Below are 21948 nucleotides of genomic sequence, written 5' to 3' on the forward strand. Positions count from 1 at the left end.
CCCATGAATACTAACTTATCCATGTTATAATAACATTTGTCAGGATTCAACGTAAGCCCACATTCATGTAATCGCTTCACAGTATCACGTAATTGCTTGTCATGGCTTTCTTGGTCCGCAGCGTATATTATTATATCATCAGATATGTTCTGCACACCGTCAATACCAGCTAGTGCAGTTGCTATTTCATGTTGATACTGCTCACTGGCTGATGACACGCCAAATAACAATCGCTTATATCTAAACAGTCCTGCATGTGTAGCAAACGTAGTGATTTCACGAGATTCTGGAGTCAACTCCAACTGATGATAGCCCCATTTCAAATCTAATTTAGAAAATATCTTCGAACCATTCATATTTTGTAGGAGCTCATCCACCATTGGAATCGGGTGTCGGCCTCGGATAATAGCCTCATTTGCAATCCGCATATCTAAACACAAGCGAATATCACCTTTACCTGGCTTTGGAACTATGACTACTGGATTTAACCACGGTGTTGGCCCATTCACTGGCTCGATAATATCGAATTCAAGCAGTTCTTTCAATTTGGCCTCTACCTTATCTCTCATATTAAATGCAGTTCGCCGAAATGGCTGTGCCACTGGTTTAACAGAAGTATCTATGTGCAATGTTACTTGTTTTGTTTTGAGCTTTCCAACCCCAATGTATACATCAGGGTACTGGTGTTTTAATTCAGCGACCACATCTGTTACCACTGCTACATCAATGCCTATCTTTAAGACACCCAGTTTCATAGCTGTCTGTCTTCCAAGCAATGGTATGCCCTTTCCTCTTATGACTAGAAACTCAGCTTGGACACTTGAATCTCCTACACTGGTATTACATGTGAAACTACCCTTCACAGATAGTGAACTACTAGACCCATATGTGTACAGTTTCTTTCCTTGGGGGGCAGCATAAGACTTACACTTTATATTGCTTGATTTCAATGTCTCCCATGTCGCTTCATCAATAATATTGCTGGTGGCACCAGAATCTACCATCATTTTTAAACTAACACCACCAACACAAATTACAAGCATATTTGATCTATCACTGCCTAATATAGTAAACGCATATTCATTTGAGGGGTCATTTTGTACCTCCTCAATTTGATTTACATGTGGTTTATCTCTTTTCGATTTACACACCCTGGCAAAGTGATCCCTCCCTTTGCATTTTCGGCATGTTTGACCTTTTGCAGGGCAATTTGCATCCCTTCCATAGTGTCCAACTTTCCCACACCTGTAGCAAGATCTGTCCGAATTATCCTTGAATTTGCTGTGGCCTTTATCCCTTTTTCCGCATGTTGGCTTTTTCCATGGTTTTTCCATAACCCTGTTCACGGTTACTTCTCCTCCTCTGGCTGTGCTGAGCGCTGTCATCTGAGCTTCAACTTTCTCACATTGATCTGCTATTACGAGTGTGCGTGCTAAGTTTAACCCCTGACCTTCCTCCAACAGTTTTCGGCGTACATAATCAGAAGTGCATTTATTCAGCACAGCGTCTCTGATTTGATTATCGTTGTCAGCAGCAAAATTACAATCTCGGGCTGCTTTCCGCAAACGAGTAACGAATTGTTGTACCGTCTCACCTTGTTTCTGTGCAATCTGGTGGAAAGTCTGTCTGACGAACGCTGGGTTTACTTGGGGTACAAAATAGGTATTTAGCGCTGTGACGGCGGCATCATAATCAGTTACTTCCCCTGTTAACGGTAATGTAGAAAATATGTCCTGTACATCAGGTCCTGCCGAATGTAACAGTAATGCCCGTCGCCTCTGTTTTACAGCGTTTTCTGTGTCCTCATTCACAATTAGCCCTTTCCCATCTGCGTACAGTTGAAATGACGTCAACCATCTTGACTAGCGAGGCCCCAACGTAGAAGGTTCGGCGTAGCATTCAAAATTCGGTATAGCGTTTTTCTCCATATTTACCTCACTATTTTCGTCTTTGTGGAGTATCCTCGTCGCCAGTGTAGTATATTACTCTTAGGTTCTGTAATATACCAGATCGTCGCTCTTACTGCTATAAATTAGAGGACTCAAATCAGAATTGAATCGTTACACGGAAGGAGACTTTATTTACCAAAACTCGCAACGAGGCTGTACCCAGCATGCAATACGCCTAGGCAAACCCAATACATTACACAATCGGCGACGGATATGCTATGCAATTGATTTTTAAAAGTACGACAGTTGAATTGAGCTCCGCGATATGGCTGTTAGGACAGCCGATTGTAATACCCCCTAAGTTAGCGTCACTGTGTCTGCGTCAAAAAGATGACAATTCGGTCTGAAAAGATGCGCAAGTAAAGAAAACTTAAATTAAACATAACAAATTACTCCAAATTATACACAAACTGTCCAGAATTATTCAGAATTATGAGATTTATTGACTTGTGAAGAAAAATAATAACAAAGAGCAAGAGGACGTTGGTTTTAATTTTCGCGGGTACCAAAATAGTGGCAAATACCAAAATAGTGGCTTAACACGCGTCTTAGCAACGTGGAACGTCTGTGACGTAGCTCCGCCCCCGAGGATTCAATTCAAATTCTGAAGGTGAAAAGCTGCGATTAGAGTTATGGATGAGGAGGATATAAGGAACTCTTATTGATACAGGATCCGGTACATGCCTTGATGACATCATGGACAGTATAGTCCGATAGTGAGATGTACATTTAGCCATGTGTAATCTTTTGTTGAGATGAAAATCTGTCTTGTGTAAATGGTAACAACAATTGATCACCCTAGTAAAAAGACTACACCTTGTGGGAAAGTTCAACCCGGGCAAAGATCTTAGGAGTGACTATTTATGAATATTTATTTGAGTAATATAATTGTAAGTGTCGATGTAATCCTGTTATACGAAATAAAATGCTGTGAACTGTAGATGATGTTGTCATGTGTCGGACATGAGAAAGTGTTGTCTGGCATGTGAACCTCCTCCTGAATGTTCAAATAGTAACTAGGTACCCATACTATCACCATGTTCGTCGTTGAATACTGTCACAGCATTCCCAATGACGTGTAACCAGAACCCAAGTAGGAACACGGGAAATGCAACAACTCATCATAACTTGCAATTTTGCAACATTTAACGTCGACTGATTTCAATACTTTGAGTAGCAACTAAATATTTTGCGGAAAACATCTGAATCATAATTTTCATATGTAAGAATTGGATAGGTAGTGTCGTCGAACTTCATTCAGAAACTTACATCACATACAAGACTAGGGATACACCAATTCACACACGTCGGCATGTGTAAATGGGTGCCACGCCTGACTCATTAAAACACAATGACCCGTAATCATACCACTAGTTGTGAGTGAGAACACTTATTTTCTGTTGAATGCAAACAACATTCAGAACTTCAAAAAGAAGTTATTGGCGGAATTTATACATTTTTTTTACAAAATTGTATCTACAACTCATATACCATATTTTCTCTAGTCCTGGCAAGTAAAATATGGCAGAAACGCCAATACACAACTCAGAAACCTGACAACTCGGGAACCTCCAATCTTGGCTTTATAGGAACACGTGATACCATTTAACATGATTTTCTCATGGAATAAAAAAGCTGACCTTTACATTAATATTTTCTTTTGGGGAATAATATTGTAAAACTGATTCAGTAATATATATACAAACGCTGATTGAAAACAAATAAGGTGCGTGGGTTTATTTCTGGCGCTACCACACATACCTAGAGATTAAGTATAAGTGTTTATAATCTGCGTAATTACAAGAAGTGTTTATTATGAAAACACTTTACAACTGCGCGTTTCCATATGCCAACAACTTAGGTCATATATACAAATATATCTTCCAAATTTCTTTTACTTGTTTTTATTGCAACCTTTCAGAGATGTTTTTTTTCACATAGCACATTATGTAAAGTGTTTCCATTAAAAACACGTTTTGAAAAGTGTTTCCACTAGAAACATGTATAAACAGTGCTTATAACCACAACACTTTTAAAAGTGTTTCTACTAGATACACATTTTGTGATTTTTTTTGCGCCGTGAACATGTATTGTATTGTTTATTGTTGTTATGATCACGATAAAAACATGTTTCAATGAAGTGTTAACTATCACAACTCTAAGAAAAGTGATTTCACTAGAAACACATTTTGAAAAGAGTTTCCACCAAAAATATGTATTGAACACGTTTTTGTCATCGAAACTCTTTTGAAAAGTATTTTCACGCAAAGCACAAATATTAACAAGTGCTCCTAACACGTTTCAAATGTATGTACACTGATAAGCACTTTGCACTATTGTATAATAATCATAACAAACGATAAACAAATCACATAATCAAGTATGTATTCCTCAATATTAATAACATTAATAAAGTAAGTTCGAGTATAAAATTTATAAAAAAACACACATATATTTGTTGTAGTATCAATCGCATGAAGAAGTGTTCTTGACTTATGTGCAGCTGAATAAGTGTGTTTACTGAAATTCAAACTTTTAGTGAAACTGTAGATACAATATCCAATAGTTGTGAGCATCGACACTTCAAAACAGATGAGTAATAAACTGAAACATCTTTGAACTCTTTCCTCACTGACATAAGTGAAAAAGCCTAATCTTTTGCCATCTGGTATTGTTGTGTAGAATGCGGTCTTTCTGGGAACATCAAGTTCCTGAGTGAAAAATAGTGTCGACAAATAAAAATAGTGATCTCATTCACACTCAATTTTCAAATTTGCATATATGGACTACATCTATTCTATTTCATTTCACCTTTCACTTTTCTAACCCTCAAACGGTTTGATTACTTATTTTCATCACTTTTAAAATCACCTCTTAAATGCGATGTTTGGTATTTTAGAATTATATTTACCTAACCAAAATTCTTCCAGCATAGAGGACGAGGGTACTGTACCAACAATAACCTATATAAACAGGACAAAATTAATTCAGAATATTAGCAGTATTATCTTGTCTGCCCCGATCGTTTCTGTTAAAATCTGAAGAGTGTGAAATGTTGGCGGAGTTATTTATATATTTAACCTAAGTCATTGAAAACCTCGCAGGTAAATTTAGAAAATACTTAGTAAATGTCATGAATATCTCGAAAATGCCTCATATATAAGCAGATTATCACTACAGCGAAAGGAAAATTCGACGACAAACTGCTTACAAAGTTGTGAAAAGCGATTGCAAAGTTGGTAGACTCATTTGGAATCGTTACCTGTGATATCATATTAACAAGACCCATAATTAAAAGTTGTAAAATGTCGAAAATATTTCGTAAACTTCCTTTAAATTAGCGTAGTGTTACTGGAAGCGTGTAGAGGTCATATGTCAATTCAAGAATGTACTTGTGCAAGCGATATATATATTTTAAAACATTACAAATCATGAAATAGCAGCCAATTCGGCTCAATTTCAAATTTCATTCATCTGAGTTGTTAGTTGGTCGACTAATGTCTAAGGTAAAGCACAATAGGGCGTGGTTAGTACTTGCACGAGAGACTTCCCGAGTAAACAAGGTGTTGGATTTTTTGATTGTTTCATCACACATATGGAAAAGTTATGCGGCAACGTTCCTACATTCTTCCTTTCTGTGATGTCATTGATCGTGAAAAATCGTGTAATTTTTGTAACCAATCTAATTAATAGAAAGTTTTTAAATTCCTTTTAATTTTCAAGAACAAGGTGTTGATGCCATCGGCACATAGTGGGTTTAAAGCTGTTAATACACCGTGCAAATTGATTGCAACGTTGTGCAAAGTTATTGCAAAGTTATTGCAACGTTGGTAGATATATTTGTATATATGACCTAAGTTGTTGGCATATGGAAACGCTCAGTTGTAAAGTCGACAAATTTAATAGATGTTGACATGAGCTTGTATCTTTAATCTAAGTCAGAAAGTCATGTTGATTATTTAGGTTTTTGAAACGGTTTCAAATTTGTATGAATTTTCAATGAACAACTAGTTTTTGCAGTAGCCTCATGATGGCTTGAGCTGTTAGACAGCGTGCGAAGTTGTGAAAAGCGATTGCAAAGTTGATAGATTTGAGTATATATTCTAAGTAAGTTGTTGTCATATCGAACAAATCGAACAAAATCCAAGTTAAAACCCTTATATTAGCAGACAGTCATATGAGCTGACAGTAACATGTGCAAAAAACAGCCTAACTGAAAAGATATGAAAAGCATTTGAAAAGTGGGTGGGATGGCACATATATTTGACCTAAGTCATTGTCATATCGACGCCGCAGCTAAATTTAAAGAAATGTATGTAAAGGTTTGAAAAAAAGCCCCTCGTATTAGGTGTTTATACCACTAACAAAAAGTGAAATGATATTAAATAAACTGCTTATAAAGTTGCGAAAAGTTATTGCAAAGTTTGCAAATGTTGGTTTCGACACACACACAGGAAAAAGGCGTAAAGCAATTTATTGTCTATTGCTGTGATGTCAAATATATATAGAAGAAAGTCATGTTGATTATTTAGGTTTTTGAAGTTAATGAAACGGTTTAAAATTTGTATGAATTGTCAATGAACAACTAGTTTTTCAGTCGCCGCATGACCTAAATCATTGTCATATCGACGATGCAGATGAATTTAGATAAATGTATGTAAGAGTTTCGGAAAAACCCTTCTGAGCAGGAGATTATACTATCAAAGCACTTGGAGCATGTATAGGTCATAGGTCAATTCAAGAAGATACTTGTACAAATACTATCAAGTTTAAAACAGTTTCAAAAATGAAATAGCCGCCAATTCGAGAATATTTCAAATTACGTAAGCACTAGTGTGGAAAAGACAAAGTTTAAAGTTAAGCTCAATCGGGCATGGTTAGTTCTTGCAAGGGAGACTGCCTGAGAAAAACAGCCGGGGATTTTTTTTTTGATTTCATCACTTACATATCAAAGATATGAGACAACGTTCGTGCATCTTTTTTTCACTGTGATGTAAATTATTTTTAGTAGAAAGAAATGGAAATTTAGGCTTGTTTCCAAATTCATGAACATTTTTCCAATTTCCCTATTATTTTCGGAGATAAAGTTGGTGGTGGTGTCGGCACATAGTGGGGTTTGACCTGTTATCTTACCGTGAAAAGTCGTACAAAGTGAACGCAAAGTTGTGCAAAGTGATTACAAAGTTTGTAAATGTATTTGTATATTTGCCCTAAGTTGTTGGCATAGAGAAACCTGCAATTGTAAAGTCAAACAAATGAATAAAAGCGAGATGAAAACAGCCTACATTGACAGAGTATCACATGAGCTGACTGACCGTAAAGATGATAGAAACAACATGCAAAGTTGATAAAAGCGTTCAAAACGTTGGCGGAGTTGCATGTATATATAACCTAAGTCATTGCAATGCCAACCCCGCAGTTAAATTTCGAAAACATTAAGTATATGTCTAGAAAATTCCCGATATGTAAGCAGATTATCGCCACTGCGAACCGAAAATCGAAGACAAACTGCTCACAAAGTTATAAAAAGCGATTGCAAAGTTTGTAGATTCGTTTGGCAATGTTACATATGATATTATATTGACGGGTTCCATAGTCAAAAGTTCGAAAACGAAAGTACATATTTCGCACATTGCCGTTAAAGTAGCGTACTATCAGTCGGAGCATGTATAGGTCATAATTCAATTCAAGAAGTCACTTGTACAAACGCTATCAAGTTTAAAACAGTTTCAAAAATGAAATAGCCGCCAGTTCGAGTATATTTCAATTTACGTAAGCAGGAGTGTGGGTAGTTGAAGAGACAAAGTTTTAAGTTAAGCTCAATCGGGCATAGTTAGTTCTTGCATGGGAGACTGCCTGAAAAAAACAGCCGGGTATTTTTTTTTTTGATTTCATCACTTACATATCAAAGATATGAGACAACGTTCGTGCATCTTTTTTTCACTGTGATGTAAATTATTTTTAGTAGAAAGAAATGGAAATTTAGGCTTGTTTCCAAATTCATGAACATTTTTCCAATTTCCCTATTATTTTCGGAGATCAAGTTGGTGACGCTGTCGGCACATAACCTGTTAAGTTACCGTGAAAAGTCGTACAAAGTGAACGCAAAGTTGTGCAAAGTGATCACAAAGTTTGTAGATGTATTTGTATGTTTGCCCTAAGTTGTTGGCATATAGAAACCCGCAATTGTAAAGTCAAACAAATGAATAAAAGCGAGATGAAAACAGCCTATATTAACAGAGTATCACATGAGCTGACTGACGGTAAAGATGATAGAAACAGCATACAAAGTTGATAAAAGCGTTCAAAACGTTGGCGGAGTTGCATGTATATATAACCTAAGTCATTGCAATGCCAACCCCGCAGTTAAATTTCGAAAACATTAAGTATATGTCTAGAAAATTCCCGATATGTAAGCAGATTATCGCCACTGCGAACCGAAAATCGAAGACAAACTGCTTACAAAGTTATAAAAAGCGATTGCAAAGTTTGTAGATTCGTTTGGCAATGTTACATATGATATTATATTGACGGGTTCCATAGTCAAAAGTTCGAAAACGAAAGTACATATTTCGCACATTGCCGTTAAAGTAGCGTACTATCAGTCGGAGCATGTATAGGTCATAGGTCAATTCAAGAAGTCACTTGTACAAACGCTATCAAGTTTAAAACAGTTTCAAAAATGAAATAGCCGCCAGTTCGAGTATATTTCAAATTACGTAAGCAGGAGTGTGGGTAGTTGAAGAGACAAAGTTTAAAGTTAAGCTCAATCGGGCATGGTTAGTTCTTGCATGGGAGACTGCCTGAAAAAAACAGCCGGGGATTTTTTTTTTGTTTTCATCACTTACATATCAAAGATATGAGACAACGTTCGTGCATCTTTTTTTCACTGTGATGTAAATTATTTTTAGTAGAAAGAAATGGAAATTTACGCTTGTTTCCAAATTCATGAACATTTTTCCAATTTCCCTATTATTTTCGGAGATCAAGTTGGTGACGCTGTCGGCACATAGTGGGGTTTGACCTGTTAAGTTACCGTGAAAAGTCGTACAAAGTGAACGCAAAGTTGTGCAAAGTGATCACAAAGTTTGTAGATGTATTTGTATGTTTGCCCTAAGTTGTTGGCATATAGAAACCCGCAATTGTAAAGTCAAACAAATGAATAAAAGCGAGATGAAAACAGCCTATATTAACAGAGTATCACATGAGCTGACTGACCGTAAAGATGATAGAAACAGCATGCAAAGTTGATAAAAGCGTTCAAAACGTTGGCGGAGTTGCATGTATATATAACCTAAGTCATTGCAATGCCAACCCCGCAGTTAAATTTCGAAAACATTAAGTATATGTCTAGAAAATTCCCGATATGTAAGCAGATTATCGCCACTGCGAACCGAAAATCGAAGACAAACTGCTTACAAAGTTATAAAAAGCGATTGCAAAGTTTGTAGATTCGTTTGGCAATGTTACATATGATATTATATTGACGGGTTCCATAGTCAAAAGTTCGAAAACGAAAGTACATATTTCGCACATTGTCGTTAAATTAGCGTACTATCAGTCGGGGCATGTATAGGTCATAGGTCAATTCAAGAAGTCACTTGTACAAACGCTATCAAGTTTAAAACAGTTTCAAAAATGAAATAGCCGCCAGTTCGAGTATATTTCAAATTACGTAAGCAGGAGTGTGGGTAGTTGAAGAGACAAAGTTTAAAGTTAAGCTCAATCGGGCATGGTTAGTTCTTGCATGGGAGACTGCCTGAAAAAAACAGCCGGGTATTTTTTTTTTGATTTCATCACTTACATATCAAAGATATGAGACAACGTTCGTGCATCTTTTTTTCACTGTGATGTAAATTATTTTTAGTAGAAAGAAATGGAAATTTAGGCTTGTTTCCAAATTCATGAACATTTTTCCAATTTCCCTATTATTTTCGGAGATCAAGTTGGTGACGCTGTCGGCACATAGTGGGGTTTGACCTGTTAAGTTACCGTGAAAAGTCGTACAAAGTGAACGCAAAGTTGTGTAAAGTGATCACAAAGTTTGTAGATGTATTTGTATGTTTGCCCTAAGTTGTTGGCATATAGAAACCCGCAATTGTAAAGTCAAACAAATGAATAAAAGCGAGATGAAAACAGCCTATATTAACAGAGTATCACATGAGCTGACTGACCGTAAAGATGATAGAAACAGCATGCAAAGTTGATAAAAGCGTTCAAAACGTTGGCGGAGTTGCATGTATATATAACCTAAGTCATTGCAATGCCAACCCCGCAGTTAAATTTCGAAAACATTAAGTATATGTCTAGAAAATTCCCGATATGTAAGCAGATTATCGCCACTGCGAACCGAAAATCGAAGACAAACTGCTTACAAAGTTATAAAAAGCGATTGCAAAGTTTGTAGATTCGTTTGGCAATGTTACATATGATATTATATTGACGGGTTCCATAGTCAAAAGTTCGAAAACGAAAGTACATATTTCGCACATTGCCGTTAAAGTAGCGTACTATCAGTCGGAGCATGTATAGGTCATAATTCAATTCAAGAAGTCACTTGTACAAACGCTATCAAGTTTAAAACAGTTTCAAAAATGAAATAGCCGCCAGTTCGAGTATATTTCAATTTACGTAAGCAGGAGTGTGGGTAGTTGAAGAGACAAAGTTTTAAGTTAAGCTCAATCGGGCATAGTTAGTTCTTGCATGGGAGACTGCCTGAAAAAAACAGCCGGGTATTTTTTTTTTGATTTCATCACTTACATATCAAAGATATGAGACAACGTTCGTGCATCTTTTTTTCACTGTGATGTAAATTATTTTTAGTAGAAAGAAATGGAAATTTAGGCTTGTTTCCAAATTCATGAACATTTTTCCAATTTCCCTATTATTTTCGGAGATCAAGTTGGTGACGCTGTCGGCACATAACCTGTTAAGTTACCGTGAAAAGTCGTACAAAGTGAACGCAAAGTTGTGCAAAGTGATCACAAAGTTTGTAGATGTATTTGTATGTTTGCCCTAAGTTGTTGGCATATAGAAACCCGCAATTGTAAAGTCAAACAAATGAATAAAAGCGAGATGAAAACAGCCTATATTAACAGAGTATCACATGAGCTGACTGACGGTAAAGATGATAGAAACAGCATACAAAGTTGATAAAAGCGTTCAAAACGTTGGCGGAGTTGCATGTATATATAACCTAAGTCATTGCAATGCCAACCCCGCAGTTAAATTTCGAAAACATTAAGTATATGTCTAGAAAATTCCCGATATGTAAGCAGATTATCGCCACTGCGAACCGAAAATCGAAGACAAACTGCTTACAAAGTTATAAAAAGCGATTGCAAAGTTTGTAGATTCGTTTGGCAATGTTACATATGATATTATATTGACGGGTTCCATAGTCAAAAGTTCGAAAACGAAAGTACATATTTCGCACATTGTCGTTAAATTAGCGTACTATCAGTCGGGGCATGTATAGGTCATAGGTCAATTCAAGAAGTCACTTGTACAAACGCTATCAAGTTTAAAACAGTTTCAAAAATGAAATAGCCGCCAGTTCGAGTATATTTCAAATTACGTAAGCAGGAGTGTGGGTAGTTGAAGAGACAAAGTTTAAAGTTAAGCTCAATCGGGCATGGTTAGTTCTTGCATGGGAGACTGCCTGAAAAAAACAGCCGGGTATTTTTTTTTTGATTTCATCACTTACATATCAAAGATATGAGACAACGTTCGTGCATCTTTTTTTCACTGTGATGTAAATTATTTTTAGTAGAAAGAAATGGAAATTTAGGCTTGTTTCCAAATTCATGAACATTTTTCCAATTTCCCTATTATTTTCGGAGATCAAGTTGGTGACGCTGTCGGCACATAGTGGGGTTTGACCTGTTAAGTTACCGTGAAAAGTCGTACAAAGTGAACGCAAAGTTGTGCAAAGTGATCACAAAGTTTGTAGATGTATTTGTATGTTTGCCCTAAGTTGTTGGCATATAGAAACCCGCAATTGTAAAGTCAAACAAATGAATAAAAGCGAGATGAAAACAGCCTATATTAACAGAGTATCACATGAGCTGACTGACGGTAAAGATGATAGAAACAGCATACAAAGTTGATAAAAGCGTTCAAAACGTTGGCGGAGTTGCATGTATATATAACCTAAGTCATTGCAATGCCAACCCCGCAGTTAAATTTCGAAAACATTAAGTATATGTCTAGAAAATTCCCGATATGTAAGCAGATTATCGCCACTGCGAACCGAAAATCGAAGACAAACTGCTTACAAAGTTATAAAAAGCGATTGCAAAGTTTGTAGATTCGTTTGGCAATGTTACATATGATATTATATTGACGGGTTCCATAGTCAAAAGTTCGAAAACGAAAGTACATATTTCGCACATTGTCGTTAAATTAGCGTACTATCAGTCGGGGCATGTATAGGTCATAGGTCAATTCAAGAAGTCACTTGTACAAACGCTATCAAGTTTAAAACAGTTTCAAAAATGAAATAGCCGCCAGTTCGAGTATATTTCAATTTACGTAAGCAGGAGTGTGGGTAGTTGAAGAGACAAAGTTTTAAGTTAAGCTCAATCGGGCATGGTTAGTTCTTGCATGGGAGACTGCCTGAAAAAAACAGCCGGGTATTTTTTTTTTGATTTCATCACTTACATATCAAAGATATGAGACAACGTTCGTGCATCTTTTTTTCACTGTGATGTAAATTATTTTTAGTAGAAAGAAATGGAAATTTAGGCTTGTTTCCAAATTCATGAACATTTTTCCAATTTCCCTATTATTTTCGGAGATCAAGTTGGTGACGCTGTCGGCACATAGTGGGGTTTGACCTGTTAAGTTACCGTGAAAAGTCGTACAAAGTGAACGCAAAGTTGTGCAAAGTGATCACAAAGTTTGTAGATGTATTTGTATGTTTGCCCTAAGTTGTTGGCATATAGAAACCCGCAATTGTAAAGTCAAACAAATGAATAAAAGCGAGATGAAAACAGCCTATATTAACAGAGTATCACATGAGCTGACTGACGGTAAAGATGATAGAAACAGCATACAAAGTTGATAAAAGCGTTCAAAACGTTGGCGGAGTTGCATGTATATATAACCTAAGTCATTGCAATGCCAACCCCGCAGTTAAATTTCGAAAACATTAAGTATATGTCTAGAAAATTCCCGATATGTAAGCAGATTATCGCCACTGCGAACCGAAAATCGAAGACAAACTGCTTACAAAGTTATAAAAAGCGATTGCAAAGTTTGTAGATTCGTTTGGCAATGTTACATATGATATTATATTGACGGGTTCCATAGTCAAAAGTTCGAAAACGAAAGTACATATTTCGCACATTGCCGTTAAAGTAGCGTACTATCAGTCGGAGCATGTATAGGTCATAGGTCAATTCAAGAAGTCACTTGTACAAACGCTATCAAGTTTAAAACAGTTTCAAAAATGAAATAGCCGCCAGTTCGAGTATATTTCAAATTACGTAAGCAGGAGTGTGGGTAGTTGAAGAGACAAAGTTTAAAGTTAAGCTCAATCGGGCATGGTTAGTTCTTGCATGGGAGACTGCCTGAAAAAAACAGCCGGGGATTTTTTTTTTGTTTTCATCACTTACATATCAAAGATATGAGACAACGTTCGTGCATCTTTTTTTCACTGTGATGTAAATTATTTTTAGTAGAAAGAAATGGAAATTTAGGCTTGTTTCCAAATTCATGAACATTTTTCCAATTTCCCTATTATTTTCGGAGATCAAGTTGGTGACGCTGTCGGCACATAGTGGGGTTTGACCTGTTAAGTTACCGTGAAAAGTCGTACAAAGTGAACGCAAAGTTGTGCAAAGTGATCACAAAGTTTGTAGATGTATTTGTATGTTTGCCCTAAGTTGTTGGCATATAGAAACCCGCAATTGTAAAGTCAAACAAATGAATAAAAGCGAGATGAAAACAGCCTATATTAACAGAGTATCACATGAGCTGACTGACCGTAAAGATGATAGAAACAGCATGCAAAGTTGATAAAAGCGTTCAAAACGTTGGCGGAGTTGCATGTATATATAACCTAAGTCATTGCAATGCCAACCCCGCAGTTAAATTTCGAAAACATTAAGTATATGTCTAGAAAATTCCCGATATGTAAGCAGATTATCGCCACTGCGAACCGAAAATCGAAGACAAACTGCTTACAAAGTTATAAAAAGCGATTGCAAAGTTTGTAGATTCGTTTGGCAATGTTACATATGATATTATATTGACGGGTTCCATAGTCAAAAGTTCGAAAACGAAAGTACATATTTCGCACATTGTCGTTAAATTAGCGTACTATCAGTCGGGGCATGTATAGGTCATAGGTCAATTCAAGAAGTCACTTGTACAAACGCTATCAAGTTTAAAACAGTTTCAAAAATGAAATAGCCGCCAGTTCGAGTATATTTCAAATTACGTAAGCAGGAGTGTGGGTAGTTGAAGAGACAAAGTTTAAAGTTAAGCTCAATCGGGCATGGTTAGTTCTTGCATGGGAGACTGCCTGAAAAAAACAGCCGGGTATTTTTTTTTTGATTTCATCACTTACATATCAAAGATATGAGACAACGTTCGTGCATCTTTTTTTCACTGTGATGTAAATTATTTTTAGTAGAAAGAAATGGAAATTTAGGCTTGTTTCCAAATTCATGAACATTTTTCCAATTTCCCTATTATTTTCGGAGATCAAGTTGGTGACGCTGTCGGCACATAGTGGGGTTTGACCTGTTAAGTTACCGTGAAAAGTCGTACAAAGTGAACGCAAAGTTGTGTAAAGTGATCACAAAGTTTGTAGATGTATTTGTATGTTTGCCCTAAGTTGTTGGCATATAGAAACCCGCAATTGTAAAGTCAAACAAATGAATAAAAGCGAGATGAAAACAGCCTATATTAACAGAGTATCACATGAGCTGACTGACCGTAAAGATGATAGAAACAGCATGCAAAGTTGATAAAAGCGTTCAAAACGTTGGCGGAGTTGCATGTATATATAACCTAAGTCATTGCAATGCCAACCCCGCAGTTAAATTTCGAAAACATTAAGTATATGTCTAGAAAATTCCCGATATGTAAGCAGATTATCGCCACTGCGAACCGAAAATCGAAGACAAACTGCTTACAAAGTTATAAAAAGCGATTGCAAAGTTTGTAGATTCGTTTGGCAATGTTACATATGATATTATATTGACGGGTTCCATAGTCAAAAGTTCGAAAACGAAAGTACATATTTCGCACATTGTCGTTAAATTAGCGTACTATCAGTCGGGGCATGTATAGGTCATAGGTCAATTCAAGAAGTCACTTGTACAAACGCTATCAAGTTTAAAACAGTTTCAAAAATGAAATAGCCGCCACTTCGAGTATATTTCAAATTACGTAAGCAGGAGTGTGGGTAGTTGAAGAGACAAAGTTTAAAGTTAAGCTCAATCGGGCATGGTTAGTTCTTGCATGGGAGACTGCCTGAAAAAAACAGCCGGGTATTTTTTTTTTGATTTCATCACTTACATATCAAAGATATGAGACAACGTTCGTGCATCTTTTTTTCACTGTGATGTAAATTATTTTTAGTAGAAAGAAATGGAAATTTAGGCTTGTTTCCAAATTCATGAACATTTTTCCAATTTCCCTATTATTTTCGGAGATCAAGTTGGTGACGCTGTCGGCACATAGTGGGGTTTGACCTGTTAAGTTACCGTGAAAAGTCGTACAAAGTGAACGCAAAGTTGTGTAAAGTGATCACAAAGTTTGTAGATGTATTTGTATGTTTGCCCTAAGTTGTTGGCATATAGAAACCCGCAATTGTAAAGTCAAACAAATGAATAAAAGCGAGATGAAAACAGCCTATATTAACAGAGTATCACATGAGCTGACTGACCGTAAAGATGATAGAAACAGCATGCAAAGTTGATAAAAGCGTTCAAAACGTTGGCGGAGTTGCATGTATATATAACCTAAGTCATTGCAATGCCAACCCCGCAGTTAAATTTCGAAAACATTAAGTATATGTCTAGAAAATTCCCGATATGTAAGCAGATTATCGCCACTGCGAACCGAAAATCGAAGACAAACTGCTTACAAAGTTATAAAAAGCGATTGCAAAGTTTGTAGATTCGTTTGGCAATGTTACATATGATATTATATTGACGGGTTCCATAGTCAAAAGTTCGAAAACGAAAGTACATATTTCGCACATTGTCGTTAAATTAGCGTACTATCAGTCGGGGCATGTATAGGTCATAGGTCAATTCAAGAAGTCACTTGTACAAACGCTATCAAGTTTAAAACAGTTTCAAAAATGAAATAGCCGCCAGTTCGAGTATATTTCAAATTACGTAAGCAGGAGTGTGGGTAGTTGAAGAGACAAAGTTTAAAGTTAAGCTCAATCGGGCATGGTTAGTTCTTGCATGGGAGACTGCCTGAAAAAAACAGCCGGGTATTTTTTTTTTGATTTCATCACTTACATATCAAAGATATGAGACAACGTTCGTGCATCTTTTTTTCACTGTGATGTAAATTATTTTTAGTAGAAAGAAATGGAAATTTAGGCTTGTTTCCAAATTCATGAACATTTTTCCAATTTCCCTATTATTTTCGGAGATCAAGTTGGTGACGCTGTCGGCACATAGTGGGGTTTGACCTGTTAAGTTACCGTGAAAAGTCGTACAAAGTGAACGCAAAGTTGTGTAAAGTGATCACAAAGTTTGTAGATGTATTTGTATGTTTGCCCTAAGTTGTTGGCATATAGAAACCCGCAATTGTAAAGTCAAACAAATGAATAAAAGCGAGATGAAAACAGCCTATATTAACAGAGTATCACATGAGCTGACTGACCGTAAAGATGATAGAAACAGCATGCAAAGTTGATAAAAGCGTTCAAAACGTTGGCGGAGTTGCATGTATATATAACCTAAGTCATTGCAATGCCAACCCCGCAGTTAAATTTCGAAAACATTAAGTATATGTCTAGAAAATTCCCGATATGTAAGCAGATTATCGCCACTGCGAACCGAAAATCGAAGACAAACTGCTTACAAAGTTATAAAAAGCGATTGCAAAGTTTGTAGATTCGTTTGGCAATGTTACATATGATATTATATTGACGGGTTCCATAGTCAAAAGTTCGAAAACGAAAGTACATATTTCGCACATTGTCGTTAAATTAGCGTACTATCAGTCGGGGCATGTATAGGTCATAGGTCAATTCAAGAAGTCACTTGTACAAACGCTATCAAGTTTAAAACAGTTTCAAAAATGAAATAGCCGCCACTTCGAGTATATTTCAAATTACGTAAGCAGGAGTGTGGGTAGTTGAAGAGACAAAGTTTAAAGTTAAGCTCAATCGGGCATGGTTAGTTCTTGCATGGGAGACTGCCTGAAAAAAACAGCCGGGTATTTTTTTTTTGATTTCATCACTTACATATCAAAGATATGAGACAACGTTCGTGCATCTTTTTTTCACTGTGATGTAAATTATTTTTAGTAGAAAGAAATGGAAATTTAGGCTTGTTTCCAAATTCATGAACATTTTTCCAATTTCCCTATTATTTTCGGAGATCAAGTTGGTGACGCTGTCGGCACATAGTGGGGTTTGACCTGTTAAGTTACCGTGAAAAGTCGTACAAAGTGAACGCAAAGTTGTGTAAAGTGATCACAAAGTTTGTAGATGTATTTGTATGTTTGCCCTAAGTTGTTGGCATATAGAAACCCGCAATTGTAAAGTCAAACAAATGAATAAAAGCGAGATGAAAACAGCCTATATTAACAGAGTATCACATGAGCTGACTGACCGTAAAGATGATAGAAACAGCATGCAAAGTTGATAAAAGCGTTCAAAACGTTGGCGGAGTTGCATGTATATATAACCTAAGTCATTGCAATGCCAACCCCGCAGTTAAATTTCGAAAACATTAAGTATATGTCTAGAAAATTCCCGATATGTAAGCAGATTATCGCCACTGCGAACCGAAAATCGAAGACAAACTGCTTACAAAGTTATAAAAAGCGATTGCAAAGTTTGTAGATTCGTTTGGCAATGTTACATATGATATTATATTGACGGGTTCCATAGTCAAAAGTTCGAAAACGAAAGTACATATTTCGCACATTGCCGTTAAAGTAGCGTACTATCAGTCGGAGCATGTATAGGTCATAATTCAATTCAAGAAGTCACTTGTACAAACGCTATCAAGTTTAAAACAGTTTCAAAAATGAAATAGCCGCCAGTTCGAGTATATTTCAATTTACGTAAGCAGGAGTGTGGGTAGTTGAAGAGACAAAGTTTTAAGTTAAGCTCAATCGGGCATAGTTAGTTCTTGCATGGGAGACTGCCTGAAAAAAACAGCCGGGTATTTTTTTTTTGATTTCATCACTTACATATCAAAGATATGAGACAACGTTCGTGCATCTTTTTTTCACTGTGATGTAAATTATTTTTAGTAGAAAGAAATGGAAATTTAGGCTTGTTTCCAAATTCATGAACATTTTTCCAATTTCCCTATTATTTTCGGAGATCAAGTTGGTGACGCTGTCGGCACATAACCTGTTAAGTTACCGTGAAAAGTCGTACAAAGTGAACGCAAAGTTGTGCAAAGTGATCACAAAGTTTGTAGATGTATTTGTATGTTTGCCCTAAGTTGTTGGCATATAGAAACCCGCAATTGTAAAGTCAAACAAATGAATAAAAGCGAGATGAAAACAGCCTATATTAACAGAGTATCACATGAGCTGACTGACGGTAAAGATGATAGAAACAGCATACAAAGTTGATAAAAGCGTTCAAAACGTTGGCGGAGTTGCATGTATATATAACCTAAGTCATTGCAATGCCAACCCCGCAGTTAAATTTCGAAAACATTAAGTATATGTCTAGAAAATTCCCGATATGTAAGCAGATTATCGCCACTGCGAACCGAAAATCGAAGACAAACTGCTTACAAAGTTATAAAAAGCGATTGCAAAGTTTGTAGATTCGTTTGGCAATGTTACATATGATATTATATTGACGGGTTCCATAGTCAAAAGATCGAAAACGAAAGTACATATTTCGCACATTGCCGTTAAAGTAGCGTACTATCAGTCGGAGCATGTATAGGTCATAGGTCAATTCAAGAAGTCACTTGTACAAACGCTATCAAGTTTAAAACAGTTTCAAAAATGAAATAGCCGCCAGTTCGAGTATATTTCAAATTACGTAAGCAGGAGTGTGGGTAGTTGAAGAGACAAAGTTTAAAGTTAAGCTCAATCGGGCATGGTTAGTTCTTGCATGGGAGACTGCCTGAAAAAAACAGCCGGGTATTTTTTTTTTGATTTCATCACTTACATATCAAAGATATGAGACAACGTTCGTGCATCTTTTTTTCACTGTGATGTAAATTATTTTTAGTAGAAAGAAATGGAAATTTAGGCTTGTTTCCAAATTCATGAACATTTTTCCAATTTCCCTATTATTTTCGGAGATCAAGTTGGTGACGCTGTCGGCACATAGTGGGGTTTGACCTGTTAAGTTACCGTGAAAAGTCGTACAAAGTGAACGCAAAGTTGTGTAAAGTGATCACAAAGTTTGTAGATGTATTTGTATGTTTGCCCTAAGTTGTTGGCATATAGAAACCCGCAATTGTAAAGTCAAACAAATGAATAAAAGCGAGATGAAAACAGCCTATATTAACAGAGTATCACATGAGCTGACTGACCGTAAAGATGATAGAAACAGCATGCAAAGTTGATAAAAGCGTTCAAAACGTTGGCGGAGTTGCATGTATATATAACCTAAGTCATTGCAATGCCAACCCCGCAGTTAAATTTCGAAAACATTAAGTATATGTCTAGAAAATTCCCGATATGTAAGCAGATTATCGCCACTGCGAACCGAAAATCGAAGACAAACTGCTTACAAAGTTATAAAAAGCGATTGCAAAGTTTGTAGATTCGTTTGGCAATGTTACATATGATATTATATTGACGGGTTCCATAGTCAAAAGTTCGAAAACGAAAGTACATATTTCGCACATTGTCGTTAAATTAGCGTACTATCAGTCGGGGCATGTATAGGTCATAGGTCAATTCAAGAAGTCACTTGTACAAACGCTATCAAGTTTAAAACAGTTTCAAAAATGAAATAGCCGCCAGTTCGAGTATATTTCAAATTACGTAAGCAGGAGTGTGGGTAGTTGAAGAGACAAAGTTTAAAGTTAAGCTCAATCGGGCATGGTTAGTTCTTGCATGGGAGACTGCCTGAAAAAAACAGCCGGGTATTTTTTTTTTGATTTCATCACTTACATATCAAAGATATGAGACAACGTTCGTGCATCTTTTTTTCACTGTGATGTAAATTATTTTTAGTAGAAAGAAATGGAAATTTAGGCTTGTTTCCAAATTCATGAACATTTTTCCAATTTCCCTATTATTTTCGGAGATCAAGTTGGTGACGCTGTCGGCACATAGTGGGGTTTGACCTGTTAAGTTACCGTGAAAAGTCGTACAAAGTGAACGCAAAGTTGTGTAAAGTGATCACAAAGTTTGTAGATGTATTTGTATGTTTGCCCTAAGTTGTTGGCATATAGAAACCCGCAATTGTAAAGTCAAACAAATGAATAAAAGCGAGATGAAAACAGCCTATATTAACAGAGTATCACATGAGCTGACTGACCGTAAAGATGATAGAAACAGCATGCAAAGTTGATAAAAGCGTTCAAAACGTTGGCGGAGTTGCATGTATATATAACCTAAGTCATTGCAATGCCAACCCCGCAGTTAAATTTCGAAAACATTAAGTATATGTCTAGAAAATTCCCGATATGTAAGCAGATTATCGCCACTGCGAACCGAAAATCGAAGACAAACTGCTTACAAAGTTATAAAAAGCGATTGCAAAGTTTGTAGATTCGTTTGGCAATGTTACATATGATATTATATTGACGGGTTCCATAGTCAAAAGTTCGAAAACGAAAGTACATATTTCGCACATTGCCGTTAAAGTAGCGTACTATCAGTCGGAGCATGTATAGGTCATAATTCAATTCAAGAAGTCACTTGTACAAACGCTATCAAGTTTAAAACAGTTTCAAAAATGAAATAGCCGCCAGTTCGAGTATATTTCAATTTACGTAAGCAGGAGTGTGGGTAGTTGAAGAGACAAAGTTTTAAGTTAAGCTCAATCGGGCATAGTTAGTTCTTGCATGGGAGACTGCCTGAAAAAAACAGCCGGGTATTTTTTTTTTGATTTCATCACTTACATATCAAAGATATGAGACAACGTTCGTGCATCTTTTTTTCACTGTGATGTAAATTATTTTTAGTAGAAAGAAATGGAAATTTAGGCTTGTTTCCAAATTCATGAACATTTTTCCAATTTCCCTATTATTTTCGGAGATCAAGTTGGTGACGCTGTCGGCACATAACCTGTTAAGTTACCGTGAAAAGTCGTACAAAGTGAACGCAAAGTTGTGCAAAGTGATCACAAAGTTTGTAGATGTATTTGTATGTTTGCCCTAAGTTGTTGGCATATAGAAACCCGCAATTGTAAAGTCAAACAAATGAATAAAAGCGAGATGAAAACAGCCTATATTAACAGAGTATCACATGAGCTGACTGACGGTAAAGATGATAGAAACAGCATACAAAGTTGATAAAAGCGTTCAAAACGTTGGCGGAGTTGCATGTATATATAACCTAAGTCATTGCAATGCCAACCCCGCAGTTAAATTTCGAAAACATTAAGTATATGTCTAGAAAATTCCCGATATGTAAGCAGATTATCGCCACTGCGAACCGAAAATCGAAGACAAACTGCTTACAAAGTTATAAAAAGCGATTGCAAAGTTTGTAGATTCGTTTGGCAATGTTACATATGATATTATATTGACGGGTTCCATAGTCAAAAGATCGAAAACGAAAGTACATATTTCGCACATTGCCGTTAAAGTAGCGTACTATCAGTCGGAGCATGTATAGGTCATAGGTCAATTCAAGAAGTCAC

At 36.3% G+C, this 21948-nt stretch overlaps 1 protein-coding gene across 1 annotated transcript; it reads right to left on the bottom strand.

Moving 5' to 3' along the window:
* Positions 1-453: 453 nt before the first annotated feature.
* LOC144342001 (uncharacterized) lies at positions 454-5238 on the bottom strand. The gene is made up of 4 exons (XM_085502840.1): positions 5212-5238; positions 4861-4912; positions 682-1828; positions 454-508 (listed from the first exon to the last, which is right to left on the bottom strand). Exons 1-4 carry the CDS (start codon positions 5236-5238, stop codon positions 454-456), a joined length of 1281 nt encoding a protein of 426 aa, XP_085358966.1.
* Positions 5239-21948: the final 16710 nt, after the last annotated feature.

Source organism: Saccoglossus kowalevskii, chromosome 8 (assembly GCF_978046115.1).
Source record: "Saccoglossus kowalevskii chromosome 8, keSacKowa6.1, whole genome shotgun sequence".
Classification (NCBI taxonomy): Eukaryota; Metazoa; Hemichordata; class Enteropneusta; family Harrimaniidae; genus Saccoglossus; species Saccoglossus kowalevskii.

Coding starts and splice junctions, on each gene's coding strand:
- LOC144342001 (XM_085502840.1), bottom strand. CDS start 5,238: ATGGGTCTTGTTAATATGATATCACAG. Junction 4,913..5,211: donor TTGTTAATATGATATCACAG/GTAACGATTCCA, acceptor CTGTTTATATAG/GTTATTGTTGGTACAGTACC. Junction 1,829..4,860: donor GCTGGAAGAATTTTGGTTAG/GTAAATATAATT, acceptor AACTGTACGCAG/ATGGGAAAGGGCTAATTGTG.